Source organism: Catharus ustulatus, chromosome 12, assembly GCF_009819885.2.
Source record: "Catharus ustulatus isolate bCatUst1 chromosome 12, bCatUst1.pri.v2, whole genome shotgun sequence".
In the NCBI taxonomy this organism is placed as follows: Eukaryota; Metazoa; Chordata; class Aves; order Passeriformes; family Turdidae; genus Catharus; species Catharus ustulatus.
In genome coordinates this window covers 18,763,663-18,779,869 of record NC_046232.1, presented here as the reverse complement: position 1 = coordinate 18,779,869, position 16,207 = coordinate 18,763,663, and the positions used below count along the sequence as shown (strand labels likewise).

Below are 16,207 nucleotides of genomic sequence, written 5' to 3'. Positions count from 1 at the left end.
TGGAAAATGGTACTAATGCAAGCAAGGATTTTCTCTGCTGGCTTGTGCCAGTTGGCATCCTGACAGAAAAAGACAAACATGTTGCAGAAGAACCCTCCAAACATCTTTACTCAAAGAAATTACATCTGTATCTAATTCACAGGAAAATAACACACTTTATGTGAAAACACTGTTCACTGTTCCACTGCCAAGCCAGGACACACATCCTGTACAGTGATCTGAATCTCCCATCTTCTGTCCTTCAGCTGCATACAGAAATTCCCTTGGGCATCCAGATGTTCCTGATGCTCACATTCATGCTTCACTTCATTTGGAGCCACTGTCTTCACAGTTTAGGGAAGCATACCCTGAATTTTCCTGATTTGGGCAGAGCATGAGGGCAGTGAGCAGTTCCCCATCTCTCTATTCTGATTTCATGAAGTTGCCTGAGGACAAACTTCTGCCTCCACCATTTTTCATTGCACTGGATAAACCTCATGCATTTCACAGCAAGGGCAGCTTGTTTTCTTTCTTTACCCACACAGAACTGTGCATTTTCCACACATTTCTGGTTTAAAAGGAGAAGCTAATGCGATCAAAGTGAATTTCAATTACAATATTCAACCATGACTAAGTCAGCTGAGACTCTTCCCAAGCCAGGACCAACACATGTTCCTGCAGGAGCCTTCAGATTTTAGGAAAACAATTTCTTCTGTTGATTTATATAATCTTTTAAGAATTCCCATTTGATTGTAGCTGAAAACATGACACCCATCACCCCAGCTGGAGGGAGAACACTGGTTTGGTTTGGGTTTTGCAAAAATCTAAGCCAAAGGTGATTTGGATTTTCTTTCATCTAATCTGAACAGCTGAGATGATCACGGGTGGGGATTTGTGGGTGAGGAGATAAACATTCCTGCTAGGCAGTCAGTGCCTGAATGACAAACACTCTTATGATGGATGCCCACAAAATGAGACACCAAGGCAGAACTGTGAAGTTGTGTGTCTGGTGCTTCCAGAGGTGGGGATGGAGCAGCAGAACCACCTGAGTCCTTCTGGTCTGGTGTGGAGACGGGAAGCTGTGACTGCTCCAGGATGCTGCTCAGTGGGTTTTCATCACGAGCTCTTCCAGTGCCCTCTCCCTCTGATTCCCACAAAGCAAAAGAACTTCTTTGATTTCATTTTGCTGGAAGCCCATATCATTAAACTGAGCCAAGAGATGCAAGAATTCAGCTGCCTGGAGGAAGAAGGAGGAGAGAATGATGTTATCATGGATGGATATATTGTGTGATTGCAGCAAAAGCAGTGCTGTGGGACAAGGCTGCAGCCAGAAGATCTGGCTGTGTGTTATCAGTGTGATAGCAAATCGAGGGCACACATATCCCTGGTAGCATTGGAACTATTAAATAAGAAATATGTAAAGAAGTCAGCCTCCAGCTTCACTATTCCTTATAATATTTATATCAATTCCATGCAGTGTTTGCCTGCATTATGAAGAGAGCAGGGAATGGCAGTGAGCACAGCTGGAATTCATTTGTCCTGCTCCTCCCCTTTGCTCAGACTGGGCCCCAGCACCACAACATCACCCGGAGCTGTGTCCTTAATAAATAAACCCTTCCCTGACACTGAGACCCAGGCACCCTCCCACTGCCCTAAGGAGCAGTGACACAGCAATCCTGCAGGCACTGGCAGCCCAGCCTGGATTTCATGCAGTTCTACCTCCCCAGGCTCTTCATCACCCCCAGGGGGGACTGATGATGGAGACAAATGCCCAGTTCTCCATGGTTCTCCTCCCTGGGGTAGAAGGGAGAGCTGGCAAGGCAGAAGAGAGCGTATGTGCTAGTGGGCTCAGGATGGGATTCCCTGTGCAGGGGCTGAGTGAGCATTGTGCCACACAACATGGTGGGAAGAAGGGCAGAGAAGAGTGAAGAAGCAGGTGTCCTCCCACGGGGGTCCTTACAGTGACACTGCCCTAGACGTCTGGCCCTCCATGAGGCTGCAGGAGGGCCTGTGGAGGCAGAGGGAAGAGTGCAGCCCACTGAAAAAGAGAGCCTGGAGGATACAGTACAAAGGGCTGGGCTGTGCCATCCCATTCTGACCTTTTTCTCCGAGTACTGGAACATTTCCATGGCTTCCTCCACCTGCCCTTCCTCATAGCCCTGCTTCAGCAGCCGGTCACAGGCACCCAGGTAGCTCAGGAACTGCAGAGGAAGACAGACAGGTTAATGCAGCCTTGCAGGCATGGGGAGCAAGGCCAGTCAGGAGCCCCCTTGCCACTTCCCAGGGACACACCATGGTGGGGTACATGAGCCACCACCATCTTGCCAGTTCCCATCTAATGCTCAGCCAGGGTGGTCGGTCTGTCTGCAGGATTCCCAGTGGGAGACAACATCTTGGTTCTCCTTCACCCTCCCTGGGTGGGAATGGGAACAAGGTGGAGGGAGGACAAGGAGGAAACCAAACATCTGAGATGCAGAGTGATGGCCTCCAGGCTGCAGGGTGAGGCAGAGCCTGTCCTGGTGGGATGACTCTGCTCAGCTGACCCCGCATCCCTTTGATGCGCCGGGGTTCAGGGACCTGTGGATTTGCTCCAGGGTCCAAGTGCAAAACCCACCCCAGGGGAGACCTGTGTGCTGTCATTACTGAAAGTAAACAGGTTTTTTTTTGGCTTTCCTCGCTGTTCCTGGAGGGCTGACAGCACAATTCCCAGCAGCATCTTTTAAATACCGCGAGAATCACTCACTGTCCAAAAACACATGGGACGGGCAATAATAACGAGCTATACAATTGCAGGGGGAATAAAAACATCCCACGGGTCTCTCCAAAGCTTCTACATCCAAGGAGAAGCTGATTCATTTCTCCCCAGATTTACTAGCACACAGACCTCCACCTCCCCCAGCACTGCCACAGACAAGGAGAAGGACTCAGTGAAAGGCCATAAAACATATGAAAAAGACAAAAAGGTCTCTCAAACATTGAGTTGATCTATTTTGGCTGAACAGATGAGTAGGGATTTTCAGAAATGTCAGCCCTAAGGAGCCCAGTAACTCAAAAAGGAGACAGTCACTGGTTATTGGCATTCCTCAGCTCATGTTATTTCCCTTGTTACCAGGCTAATGACAACTTCAGATCATTGCTGTATTTTCTTCCCTGTTGTGGCAGAACAGTCACTCACCCACAGCATAACACAGATAGTCCTGGCAGCCTGGTCAAGCCCAACATGAAATCAGTGCCTTTGTCAAGTCAATATTTTTTATCATTAAAAATATTATATATGTATATAGAGCCTCAAAACTAAACAAGAAGTTTTTTTAACACTGATCAGCTGCAGCCTTTGTCATGTCTCAGCTCACATGTACATTGAGGATTCCATGGATCAACAATGCATTTTGAATTGATCAATGATCATTGATCAAAATGCAATGGTGCTTTTATGGCCATGGCATCCTACATGATGAACCTCTGGCATGCTGGGGCAACTAATCCTGCTTGAGCCTTTCAGAGAAGTTCTTCCACCAAAATTAGGAAAGCATTGCTTCTAAGGAAGGCTACAGAAGGCCTTGACTTCTCTACTAGGGTAGGCTCTGCCAGTTTCACTTGACACTGCAAGGAAGTTGAGCAATTTTTGGCTACTAACTGGTACTTCCATCAATCCTCACAGTTGAAGTAGTCATTATCACACTGAAACCTCAGGTATCACCAACAAGCAATAAAGAGCACAGGTCTTCTTTTTAACTTCAGCTGGAACATATTTTTCAGGAAGATTTTGACTAATTTGGTAGTTTGGTATTTGTAAAAGATGCATGAAGGATCAGGCTTTTTCTTGGTTGCATTAGATATAAATGGGAAAAAGGGGAACTACTGGTGAAGAAGGCATGGGATAGAAGGAAGACATTTTCCTTTGGTGCACTAATCTCTTCTCCAAGGGAGTGGGAGTCCTGGTGTTTATATAGAATGGAGCAGGCTGTACCCATTTCCACCCTTAATAAGACGGACTGTTTCTTCATTTTGAAGCAGCAGTTGCTGAAGACACCCTCGCATGGCTCTATGAAACAACACGGGCTGAGCTCTGCCCATCTCTCTGTGCCTAGATGAAACCTCTATGGATTGAAGACATAAAGCTTCCCTTCCCACCTCAGCTCTCCTGAAACTCCAGTGATCCCTGGGCAGCTGGTCCAGCCGGGGTGAGAGGGAGGGAGCCGGAAGCTGCAGGATGACTCAGCCACAGAGCAGCTCCGCGGGTGAGAGCTGGCCCACGCAGCACAGGCAGCTCCCAGGGGAATGGCAAGGACACTGGCAGCCAGCAGTGCCTGCTCGGTGCTCTGCCTGCTCCTGCCAGGGTCTGCTCCTGCTCCCTGGTTTGACAGCCCCATGGATATCCCTCTTGCTCAGCTGTGATTAAGACGCTTTTCTCTCTGCAAGAACTACTTGGATAATTTAGCCCTAAAATCCTCTGCTGGGATGGGCAGGTCCAGCCCCAGGTTTGCCAAAGAAGTCAGAGCCAGCAGCTTCCCTCATGTCATGGATGCTCTGAGCCCACCTGGACATTTCTGACATTCATCTGGACAAACAGAGACACTGGGAATGAGGCTGCAGCATAGCAGGTAGGGATGTACTCACATACCAGGGGTAGGAAGAGGCTGCATGTTAAGTTAAGAGGCTGCATGTCAATAAATTTCAGGTTATTTTAGAGGGTTCTTCAGGAAAAGAGCTCTGGGACTCCACTGCAATGTTTGTATGGATTCCCTGGTTGCTCCAACACAGGGAAATTGTGTTTTGGAGAGAGCCCAACCAAATCTCCAAGGTATTCCTACAGTCTCACTCTGACAGGATGAGCCATGGCAATAATCACACAAATCCAACAGCTGGGAAAAATGATGTGCAAAAAGTTTCCATATATGGGGGCAAAATTTGTACCTCAAAAGGACATGATGCTTCACACAACAGATTGAACAGATAACAAAGCCAGCCGTGATTATGCGCTGAAAAGCTGAGGGCAACTCATTGCTATTTTATTACAGCAAAAGTGTAATCTCATGGAAAATCCTGTCAGCTGTGGTCTGACACCAAAGTGGAAAGGCAAGGCCATGAAAAATCTATCCCAAAGAAGCCAGCCATTCCTTCCTCCATGAAAATCAAGTCTTCCTTTACCAAAGGTTTCTCACAGTGCTGTGCCAGCTCCACCAACCTGACTTAAGCTTTGCCTTCCCGTCTTCTGCAGGGTGAGGATGGCTTTCTGGGTGGGGTAGCCCAGGGCTATGACGGGCTCGATGAGGTCTCGCTCCTCTTGGCTCAGCGCAGAGAGCAGATCAGCAGAGGAATCCGGCTGGGATCTGTGGCAGCTGAGAGGTCGTCCAGGTGTGGAGGCAGGGGGGAGGCAAGTGTAGGGGCTGAGGGACTGCAAGGGAAAAAACAGATGGTCTTATTGCTCCAGGTCATGGAATGAGGTGAAATAACCTAGGTTGAGGCAGTGCCTCTGAATGCTGGTGGTTACTTTGCTCTCCAGAAGAGGAAAATTCCCACACAAGGAACATCAAATGGGCATCAAATGAGACTGGGCTTAATTAAATCAGCTATAGATACAGGTCAGAGAAGTGTGCTCAGGGTGGGTGTTGTACAAACACACATGGGCATTTAATCTTTCCTTAATTACTCCATGTCAAATGCAACTGCATATAAATAACCTGATCATTCATGTGTCTGATGGTTTTATTGCAGGTTTTCAGTAATTCATCTCCTAAATCTCTCAAGAAGCTGGAATAGATGCAATGTCTTAAAAGCAAGGTGCAATTCAGATTTAAGGTGACAGAGTATTATTTACTCCATCCTTTCACAACACTATCATTCATCATTAAATTATTTGTATTTCTAGTAGGACTATGAAGTCCAAAGCTTCCTAGAAAAGACATAATGACTGCAAGGGGATATTTCCCTATAAACCCCGCTTATATCTGTTAGAATGGTATAATGCAGCAAAAGAGGACAAACTCCCATATTTCACTTTTTTTTAGTGTTTCAATTAAAAATTGGACTAGACCCTCCCTGGGGAAAACATGGATGTTTTGGACAGAGCAAGTAAATGTGCACCCAGAAGGTTTCTTTCAACCTCAGTGAAAAAAAACCTTTCTTCACTTCTTGTGAAATCTCCAGAAATTCCTCATAGGTCCAGCATTTCCAAAGCCCCATTTCGGTTCCTTTTTGCTGAACAAACCCTACTAAATGAGACCAAATCGATGCCCTCCACCTCCCTCCTCTCTCAGCCACAAAGGGCCGCCAGAGGAAGCTCCTCACCGGTACCGTGGGCTTGTGCTGTTTGATGGGAGGGATGGGCGTAGCTGTGGCTGGAGGAGCTGGCACAGCCGTGCCCTGCTGGGACACGTCCGGATCTGGCTCGTACTTGACGCTGTGGTTGGTGCCGGGGCACTGGGGGAGCAGCCGTGGCACCAGGATCCCCCTGCTCCCTGTGGCAGCTCTGTTCAATGGATGCACCAAAGCAGCCAGCTTCCTCCTGGCGGCTTCCAGCTCATTCTTCATGTTGTTAAATATCACCATGGATCTTCTCTGCTTGCTGGGGTCTGGGCTGGCTGGGTTGTGGACATTGTTCTCTGGTGAGGGCTCCAGCAAGCCGGGCGATGTCTTTGGTCGGGTCTGGTAAAAGCCGGGGCGTGAAGACACACTTCTCCCAGAGCTTCTCCTCCTGGAGAGGAGCGTTTCATCCTTGTCATTGTCCTCCCAAGAGGTTGAGGAGTACTCATCATCCGAGTAGTCGCCCTCATCCGAGTGCCAGGTGTCACTCTCGGTGTCGGACAGGGCTGCCCTGCCCTTGGCGTGCCCGTAGGAGCTGTCGGCAGCGCTCAGGCTGATGGAGCGCCGCACCGCCCCGTCCCGGCCCCGCCCGCCGTAGCTGTCGGCGGCATCCACCAGCAGCAGCCAGCACGGGGGAGCCGTGGGGACGACTTCGGAGGTGACTCGATGGCGGGAGGTTTGCTGCTGAGAGGCCACCTCCACCCAGTACAGCACTTTCCTTTCCAGAGAGAAGTCGTGCTGCAGAAGAGAGAGAGGCAGCTGGTGAGGACATGTGAAATCAGACCACGAGACATGCAGCAAACCATGCACTCCATGAGGCATCTTCAGGGCTGCAGTCTTCCCATGTCAGCTCCTTTTCCCTGAGCATTGGGGCTGGCTGTAGATTGGGCAGTGCCACTCTCATCTCTGTAGGGAATCCCCAAATTTACACCTGAAAAAAGTCTAATCTATAAGTCATTATTATTTTGAGTTGCACCTACAATCCTTTGGAGAATTTGCTTGAAGGTGTTTGTGTCATTTTGACTGTGGAAGGCAAGAGTGTGCAGACATCCCAAATTCTAGCAGCTGCAGAGAGCCCCCAGGATGGTGGCAGAGTTTGTTTGTGACCCTCATCAGCAGCGCTTGGCAGGGCCACTCCAGGGGCTCAGAAACCACCAAACAGGGAAGATGCCACCTCGGGCAGCTGCAGAACCAGCCATGGGATTCTCTAGTGGCGCCAGGGTCTCGGCTGGTCCCCAAACAGAGTTGTCATTTCCACATAGTTCAGCTTAAAATATAAGTGTGTTTGTGACTAAAATCTGAGGGTTTTCCTGGAACAAACAAGCCTTGCCCGTCTCAGAGCTCTCCAAACAAGGTCTCCTCCTGACAGGCAGGCAAGCACATTCACAGCCCAGGAATGCTGTTTTTACTGTTCCTGCCATTTGGGTCAGCTGTGAACCCAAATCAGCCTCCCTAGGAAAACACCCTCACATCCCTCCATAAGGATCAGGCTGGACCAGCAGCACAATGGCTTGGCCTTAGAGGGGAGCATCAAATCATCCCCACACGGTGGGGGTGTGTGTGTGTATATATGTACATATATATATATATATATATATATATATATATATAAACACTATCTACATGCTTCCAGCACAGGTAGTATTGCCTGCTTATAGCTGGTAGATTTATTGGTAAGTATTTAATAAATAGTATTAATAAATGACACTGTGTTAATTGCAAAGTAGAAAACCCCAGAGCAGAGCCTGAAGTTTGTCCTCCTATCCCAGATGTAAAAACTTAACCCTCCTGCTTGGAAAGGACTTTTAGAAGGCAGCCCCAAACCAACCCCATCATCACTGCCACACACCACAAATCATCCTCACCTCCTCCCAACACTGCTGCAAACCAGCCAGTGAAGAGGAGATCAGCCAGGTTTCCCTTCCCCTCTTTCATGAGAACACTGCTGACATCCCTTCGAGCATCCCCCAGCGGTGACCCGGGAGTGAACTCACCATGGTGCTCATGAGGATGTCGGTGCAGTCGGGGAGTTCAATGTCAGGGGCAGTGACTAAAGTGATTTCTCCCTCTGAGTCCCCATTGAGACTCATGGCTGTCCGGAAGGGAACTTCATCCAGGTAGTTCATTGCTGCTGCCTGATTTCTTGCTGCTGGAGGAAGAGAAACAGAAACTGTAAGAGGGAGGACTAGCATCTCTTAAGTTAGCTGGAAGGAGAGAAATGTGAGCTGTTTCAAGTGGCAGCTGGGTAAAAACAGATTGACAAAATCTTTTTTACTGACACTCTGAAGCTTTGTCTGAACTAACCTTTGCTATTCTCAGCTTGAGCCAGCAGGACCTGACCAAGCTTATGGCTTCCTTTGGCAGAGATCCTGACCATTTTTCTCCTCCATGCTTGCCCTGCTGCTTCCCATCCCTCCTGTCTCCCCCTTTCCCTCTGGTGCCATTGCACGCTCCCTTCCCCAAGCTGAGGACAGACTGAGCACTTTTTGCAGCTACAGCAGGAGAAAGCACAGCCAAGGAGGACACCTGTAAGTCTCCCCTTTCTGTACAACCCATTGTGACAGAGCTCATGCACATGGCCTCGTGCTGCTAAGCCGTCACATGGAGCATCCCAAGGGAGCTGGGCTGAGGGCACTGCAGCAGCTTACTGGGAACCAGGCAAGGAAGCTGGCAAGCTTGGGAAAGCCATTTTTTAGATTAGCTTTTAGGAACCATGCATTCATTTTAAGTGTGGTGATGGTTTTAGATCAGGAATTGCAGGGGTGAGAAAAATTGCTGGTGAATTGGGAATGCTGTCAGGGAAAATATTACTGCAAGTGTTGCCATCAGGTCTCTATCAATGTTTCAATTTACTAAAAAGCCATTATTTGCTGCATGAAGCCTCGAATTGTCAGCTTCCCAGTGATGACAGTGTGTAAAATCACTTCTTTTACAGATTATAAACTGTAAGGAGCTGGTAGCCAGTCTTCCAATGAGTTCTGGCACTGGTAGCATGTGCCTGCTCATCCCAAAGTCTTCAGCACTCATCCTCAGGTCACACTGTAAATATGTATGTGACATCCCTAAGTGCTTTTCCCAATTATTTTTTTCTTTTAAAAACAAACAGCTTCTATGACAACAAGAATAAACTTTCCAGTAAAAGGAAATATGCAGAAGAATATACACAAGGATGACTAAACTGCCTGTTTAAAGCAAAAATAGGAGTCTATAATGGGAGATGGGGTTCAGGGTTCCTGTCTTGGCAAAGAACTCACAAAGAGCTTCCAGGCCATAGAAAGTGACACACACAATCAACATGCACAATCAGATGGTCGTACCAGAATGACAACAGGGTTGTCACTTTGCCTGCTTACTCCAGGAGCCTTTAATACCTCTGCACAAGCAGAGCCCCTAACGAGCTTTGTGCTCCTGCACATGTCCTGCCACTAACATGCGACACAGGCAACGTGTTGGGATCCCACACAGAGCCAGGCCATCTGCTCAGCTTAAGAGGGCTCAGCCCAAGGGACAACCCACGTCAGCAGTGGCAAAGGTGATGCCTGAACACATCTGTAAGGGAAGTCACCTTCCCTCAGCTTTCTGCTGCTCCTCCATGCAAGGGAGACAGACCTTCCCTGCAGTTTGGGCTGTAAACCAGCTCTTCCCAAAATCCTGGAGTGCTGAATGTCTCTGCATCTGTCACCCACAATGGCTCCACTCAGGTTCAAATCCTACTTTAAGGGATGGTGATGGATAGTGAGCGTGTCTAAGCCACAATGAAGAAAATACGAGGAGATGATGATCTGTACCTCGCTGTATTTGACTGCATAAATACTGTGCTTTAAGAGAGGCTCACACAAGTGTTAATTCCCAAAACCACAGTTTAGAAAACAAGAAGTACTCTGGGGCAGAAGTAATCACAACAAAAATGCTACTAGAGAAGGATAAAAGAGGGTCAGTTATAAACACCAATTCCCACCAGAATGAGGGCTCTGACCTCATGTTCTCCCCAGCAGCCCTGGCCACTTTCACATCACAGACCCTGGCCAGTGCATAAACCAGTTCACATGAGGAAGAGGATGTGCCTGAACAGCAGGAGAAACCCAACTGCACCAGGAGGAATAGGATGCAAATGAATCTTGGAAACTCACTGCCAACCTCTCTCTTCTTCTGGGCTACACTAACTTTTTAAAACTTAAACACAGTGGGAAATATTATACTCAGAAAAATGGGAATCAAGTCTGAACACACACCTTTTAAATTAATGTTCTGTGTCCACATATTTTATGAGTTTAAACATTCCTCCCCACCTGTGACTTCAATGACTTCCTCACTAAAGCTGTTAAACATTTAATGCCGATGTTGTTAGACAGGAGCAAAACCACAGGACATTATAAAGGCAGATCCTCCCCTGGCATTTTCAAGCCCCATGTTTATTAGCAATATGAAGCTGTTCTTACCGTCAGATGAACTCATGGAGCTCTCTCCTTGCAGGGCGGGGAGAACAGGGCTGCTGCTTTGCTGCCTCCTTATCTACTGCTCAGCTCTTTAAATTCCTGCAGTGTCAGACAAGCAGCTGACTTGGGCAGCTTTGAGATAATCGGAACTTAAGCGGTTGGCGTGTTCCATCAGACATGCTGATGGGATAAGGAGTCTAATTGTTTAAGAAGAGCATCCTCTGGTCACTAAGCTGCCTGAACTGGAAGTGTTGGGCTTGTATTGGTTTTATGCAGTTGTTTTTGTTTTTATTTTTATATTTGATCTTGTGTGTTTTCAACAGGGAAGACTCCCCAGGATCAGCCTTGGGTCTGGAGTAATGAGATGCTGGAAGTGATATTAGGGATGGGAGGATGCAGGGAAAAGCAAATTAGAGCACCACCTGCAGAGGACTTCACGGCAATCTGTATTTTGGAGTGCTACAGGTGAGCAAGAACTGCAAACTTCTGCACTCCTGATCTATCAGCAACTACCAGTTCATGTCTCTTCCTGATAGAAACCAGGGCAAAGGTTCAGCCAGGACATTACTAACGTTACACCTAAGGCCCAAGTATTGAATTGAGGCAATGACGTGTGAGTTACGCACTGTTGTGACGCCAAGAGGCAAAGCACTGGAGAGATTAACTCCATTCCCACACACTGGGGCTAAGCAAAAGTAAGGACTGCAGCTCTGGAAAGGTGCCCAGCAATCTGTGCAGAACAGCAAAGCTCCAAATCCGTATGGCCCGTCAGAGTTACAAGCAAACTGTCCAGAACATGGAAAGCTTTGACATCAGATGTCACCTCTGTCATCCTGCAGGAGGGAGAAGTTCCTTCACACAAACCTTTTCCCAATAATTCTCTCCTCATTGGAATTGTATTCGATGTAAAGTACTCAAACAAATCTCTTCCCTGGTGTGAAAATGCTTTAAACAAAAAAACCCCAAAAATCCATTTTTCTCTATTTGTTCTGTAGAAAAAAAACAACTTACAAAATAAAGCTGTGGTTTTTTAATCAAATAGACATGATATGTCCCTATACAAAAATATCTACATAGTCAAAACACTTACAATAGGTTAGACTTCAGATTTTATTAATTTTTTCCAGCAGGCTTATTCATCAAATTTGTATTTATTCACATGGCAGTCTGACCTATTTCACCACAACTGGGAATTTTTTCCATGTTTTGGTATCATTTTTAGCCCACAAAAGTAAAATGTCAACAGCTGCTTTAATCAGCCTTGAAAAACCCTGTCTTGTTTGTACTTCAGAATTCGTTTAAACTTGTAATAGGTTTGTCTCTACACCCAAAAGTACAGGAACTGTTTTGACAGTGATGCTTGACATGAAAAAAAACCATGTTTACTAATGATCTCCTTTTTTTTTACATTTCTTCATTTCTGAAGTTGACATCATCCTTTATAAAGATAAAAGCCTCTAAAAATAGGATGTTAATACTGGCACAAATACCACCATCAGCAATGTTCCTTTATTAAAACAGATTTAACAAGAACTCGCAGCTGGATTGTAATTCCATACCACGAGAGGCCTGGCAGCTCTGGGCTTGCTCAGCTACCTCCCTGCACAGTCAATCAGCAAAACAATTCTTAAATTTTTTTTCAAGAAGTTCCAGTAAAGACATTCCAGTACCTGGCTGCTGAAAGAGAGGATGAGACTTGCTCTTTGGACCCTCTCATATTTACAGTAATTATAATGAAGCAATCCTCCAATGTTGAAATAATTTATTAGTAAATTATCTGACAGCAGTGGCCCAAGTGTCATTGCTGGGGAGACTCGGGAGAACCCATCCTGGAGGGATGCAGCTTCCTTCAGGGTGGTCAGCTGGCACCAAGTACTGATCCCATTCATGCCTTTAACAGAGAGAGCATTGTTTGAGAGGAGAGCTGGGATTAATTTGGTCAGAGATGTTACTGATCGATACAAACCCCTCAATACTTGTACTCTTAAACTTATTTTTCAAAAGACAAATGTGAAAATTCAATGTTCTGGTGTTAAATGGAATGGTTATGCATGGAAGTGCACTCTGCCTCACATGGGCATCTGTTGGATATGACTCAAGCAAGAAACTTGAAAAAAACAGAACAATCCATTGCATAACCATATTTGGAAGCTGACAGACCAAAAGGGGCATTGAATTTACAACTGCAAAAAACAGTGTTTGCCATCTCTGATGATAAAATATATTCTTTGGTTTTACCTGATCTGGATTAGAGCTGCTACAGAATGTTCAGCTTGTAAGTAGTAGTCTCTGAAAGGCTGCAGTAGATGGGTGAGTGGGAATTCAGCTGTGAAACAGAGATAAATTGTTTAATAATCCAGAAAAACCTTCCATTCCAGTGTCTCTCAGAAGCCCCAAATTTGCAAACCCATTTGCCACTGCCCAGTTGTAATCTGACATCAGGGCCCTAGGTAATGTATGAAGGAGTTTACATGTTACACATCTCCTGGTCTGTACCACAGCAGTCAGAGGAAAGTCAAAACCAGCAAAACTTCCTGCCTCTACCATCTAAAAACTGGGAACATATGGACACTGAATCTTTACAGGTCTGAGTCACACTCACCAAAGCACCAGACTAAAGCATCTACTGGGTTCTGGAAGACTTCAATCTATTATGTTTATTCTCACTTCAGTTTAATCTACAACCTTTTCTTGCAAAACATTGTGAAACCAGCTTGAGATGTGCTGCAGTCCATGTCAAAAAGCTCAACAGCTGCTCTTACACCACAGGTGTTAACAGCACTATGTTTACCCCCCATTCTCAGACCATAAATTATTCCAATGGATGATTCCTTTCTCAGCTTAGATCTGTGCCTGCATTTCAAATCCAGTGTCGGTGAGATGGGGATGTGATGTGAAAAAACACTGTTAAGAACAGGATGCAGAATTTACCTGGATCCCCAAACAGCTTGGAATCCATTTCCAGTTTCTGCTGTAGTAGTTTTTCCCTCTCCTTCTTCTGTTTCTTTTCCATCTCCCTCTTCCTTTCCTCCTCCTGTTCTCCCTCCAGCATAACCCTTAATGCTCTTTCCTCAGCTTCATACAGCTCTGTGCGAGTTTTGAGCAATGTCTTGAGACTCTCCACCTGATTTTCAAATGCTTCATCTGCTGAAGGAGGTGGACAAACACCTGAACAGAAAGAGAAGTGATGTCAAGTTTTCAGATTCAGAAGGTGGTTTGATACCACACTTGAGAGCAGAGCTGGCAAAATCTTAGAGGAAAATGAGCTTAACCTTGTTAACAGGCAGAATTCTTACGAGAATAATCCTTCTTTCCAGAAAGAGCTTGGAAACACAGGAACACAACCACTGAATTCTGCATTTTGTACCTATTCTTGCAATTAGAATAGCAATGAAGACACAGCTTTTTGAAGCTGCACCTTGCTAGAGTCAGCATAGGGCACCCTCATCTTATTTTCTGTGTGTATTTAAGACACAGTTAAGTTGGGACCAATCTCATAACGAACCTTTCCTGGCAGCAGCTTCTTTCCTCAGCTTCCGAAGCTTTTCCAGCCCACGCAGGACGTCCATCATCCTCTTTGTATCTGCTTGTTTCTTCCGCACTTCAGACAGGACACTGTCAGCAGCAGCCTTCAGCTCTCGTTCCTATTAAAAAAACAGAAGGAAAAAAACAGATGAGATGTGTGAAATACCCCTCAAAAAAAAGAATCAAACGGCATTTTCAAAAATTAGTAAAGCACTGGAGAGCAGAGTGACTTTACAGTAACAGAAGCAAGTTAAATCAATCATCCAGCCTTGCCTTTTTATGAAAAAAAAAAGGCTAACACATCACAGACTTCAGAAAAAAAAGAATGCTGTGGGACTCATAATTCTGGGCCAAATCACAGAACCCTAGAATTGTTAAGGTTGGAAAAGATCATCAAGTCCATTTGTCAGCCCAGCACCACGACCATGTTCACCACTACATTACGTCCTCAGGTGCCACATGCACACATTTTGAGAGCCTTTAACCCCAGAAATTTAGAGCAAATATTTTACAATAAACAGAAACCATTCCAAATCCACGGTTCTACAATTAAGGACTATTAACCTGCCACAGCCTGACCACAAGCCCTTCCTCAGCAGTTGCTCTGGACCATCCCCGCAGCACACCAGCAGAAAGGGAGTTCTTTAGCCAAAAACCAACAGAAAGCTGCTTACAGCACTTCTCAACAAGTCTAATTGGAGGGGGTATTTTTTGCTTTGGAGATGTTTTACTTCCCCATGAGATCAAAAAGCCTGTAAATCACAAGCTTTAGAAGGATGGAAGCAGGAGGCAAGGCTGATGGATACTGAAACAGCACTGACCACCACAAGGGTAGCTGTGAGCTGTGTGGACAAGCTGACACTTGGAACCAGATGGGAAAAGCTCCAGGAGTTCAGAAACAACTGAAATCACAATTTCATGTGTCAAGGCCTAGAATATGAGGATGGCAAAACCGAGATGCCCACCAAGACTTCTAAGCAAGAAGCAGGGCTGCAGGCCTTGGAAACAGCATAGTCTCAGTATGCTGAAGTCATGCAGCACCTCAGGGGCACCCACTGAAGCACGGGGGACAAAGCCAGGAGTGGGGCAGGCACATCCTGCCGTGACCCCATTAGCGGCAGGTCACCCCTGCTGTCCTGGAGCCCCGGTGAGAGGCAGGACCCGGCACTCGGGACCGTACCCGGTTCTTCTCTTCCACCTCCTGGATGCACTTAGCCCGCCACTGGTCGATCTTGGCCTCCCGCTCGGCGGCCCGGGCCGCCTCCTCCTCCTTAGCCGCCCTGGCTTCGAGCTTCCTCCGCTGCAGGCGCAGCCTCCTCTTCCTCGCCCTCTCGGCCTTCCTGCGCAGCGCCTCGCCGTACCCGGGCTCCCGCAGGGGCCGCACGATCTCCCGCAGCTCCCGCAGCGCCGCCTCCGCCTCCTCCCGAGCCCGGGCCCATCCCGGCTCGTCGCCCCCATCCTCGCAGCGCCGCAGGGCCCGGCAGAGCGCTGTCACCCGGGCCACCCGCCCCAGCGCCGCCACCGCCACGGCCCGGGCGCTGCTGGGGCTGGCGGCGGCGGGCGGCGGTGGCGGCGGGGGAGCGGCGCGGCGGCGGCCCAGGAACTGCGACAGCCACAGCTCATCCTGCTGCCGCTGCACCGCCTCCTCCTCAGCCGCTGCTCGCGGCGGGGCCGCCGCTAAGTAGGGGACGCCCGGCGGGAAGCGCGGTCCGGCCTCACCCGCAGGCGGCGGCAAGAAGAAAGGCGGGGGTGCCGCCGGCCCCACCGTGAAGGGCGCTGGGCGGACGGTGGGGCCGGGGAAGGGCGGCGGGAAGGCGCGGAAGGGCGGTGGGAGGCGGGCGGGGAACGGCGGCGGCTGCGCCATGATCGGGCCGCAGTCCCCTCAGCGCGCCGCCATGACACCGTCTCAGCGCCCGCCTCCGCACCGCGCCACAGCGCCGCCTGGCGGCCGGGAGGACCCG

At 47.9% G+C, this 16,207-nt stretch overlaps 2 protein-coding genes across 5 annotated transcripts; both read right to left on the bottom strand.

Annotated features, from left to right (window-relative positions):
* Positions 1-81: 81 nt before the first annotated feature.
* Positions 82-13,047, bottom strand: UBAP1L (ubiquitin associated protein 1 like). 3 transcript variants are annotated; one of them, XM_033070628.1, is made up of 6 exons: positions 12,960-13,047; positions 8,280-8,434; positions 6,271-7,023; positions 5,168-5,377; positions 2,079-2,180; positions 82-1,216 (listed from the first exon to the last, which is right to left on the bottom strand). In XM_033070628.1, the coding sequence occupies exons 2-6, from the start codon at positions 8,409-8,411 to the stop codon at positions 1,082-1,084; spliced, it is 1,332 nt and encodes a 443-aa protein (XP_032926519.1). In that variant the 5' UTR covers positions 8,412-8,434; positions 12,960-13,047; the 3' UTR covers positions 82-1,081. The 3 variants fall into 3 exon arrangements, with proteins under 3 accessions (XP_032926519.1, XP_032926520.1, XP_042635599.1); XM_033070629.1 differs by lacking the exon at positions 12,960-13,047 and adding an exon at positions 12,392-12,480; XM_042779665.1 differs by lacking the exon at positions 12,960-13,047 and adding an exon at positions 8,590-9,970.
* PDCD7 (programmed cell death 7) lies at positions 10,064-16,144 on the bottom strand. Of its 2 annotated transcripts, XR_006163039.1 has the most exons (6): positions 15,427-16,144; positions 14,227-14,365; positions 13,653-13,889; positions 12,960-13,047; positions 12,392-12,612; positions 10,064-11,666 (listed from the first exon to the last, which is right to left on the bottom strand). XR_006163039.1 is itself a non-coding variant. In XM_033070631.1 (5 exons), the coding sequence occupies exons 1-5, from the start codon at positions 16,108-16,110 to the stop codon at positions 12,495-12,497; spliced, it is 1,266 nt and encodes a 421-aa protein (XP_032926522.1). In that variant the 5' UTR covers positions 16,111-16,144; the 3' UTR covers positions 11,808-12,494. The 2 variants fall into 2 exon arrangements, 1 of the variants encoding a protein (XP_032926522.1); XM_033070631.1 differs by lacking the exon at positions 10,064-11,666 and having other exon boundaries at positions 11,808-12,612.
* Between the last annotated feature and the right edge of the window lie 63 nt (positions 16,145-16,207).

What these genes read in the sequence shown, in the direction of transcription:
- UBAP1L (XM_042779665.1), bottom strand. Translation starts at nt 8,662, where the DNA reads ATGGTCAGGATCTCTGCCAAAGGAAGCCATAAGCTTGGTCAGGTCCTG. An exon ending in AGCACAAGCCCACGGTACCG is followed by an intron (nt 5,378 to 6,270) that starts GTGAGGAGCTTC and finishes TTTCCCTTGCAG; the next exon opens with TCCCTCAGCCCCTACACTTG. An exon ending in GAAGGCAAAGCTTAAGTCAG is followed by an intron (nt 2,181 to 5,167) that starts GTTGGTGGAGCT and finishes CTTCCTCTGCAG; the next exon opens with TTCCTGAGCTACCTGGGTGC.
- PDCD7 (XM_033070631.1), bottom strand. Translation starts at nt 16,110, where the DNA reads ATGGCGCAGCCGCCGCCGTTCCCCGCCCGCCTCCCACCGCCCTTCCGC. An exon ending in AGGTGGAAGAGAAGAACCGG is followed by an intron (nt 14,366 to 15,426) that starts GTACGGTCCCGA and finishes TTTTTTTAATAG; the next exon opens with GAACGAGAGCTGAAGGCTGC. An exon ending in AGAAGCTGCTGCCAGGAAAG is followed by an intron (nt 13,890 to 14,226) that starts GTTCGTTATGAG and finishes CTTTCTGTTCAG; the next exon opens with GTGTTTGTCCACCTCCTTCA.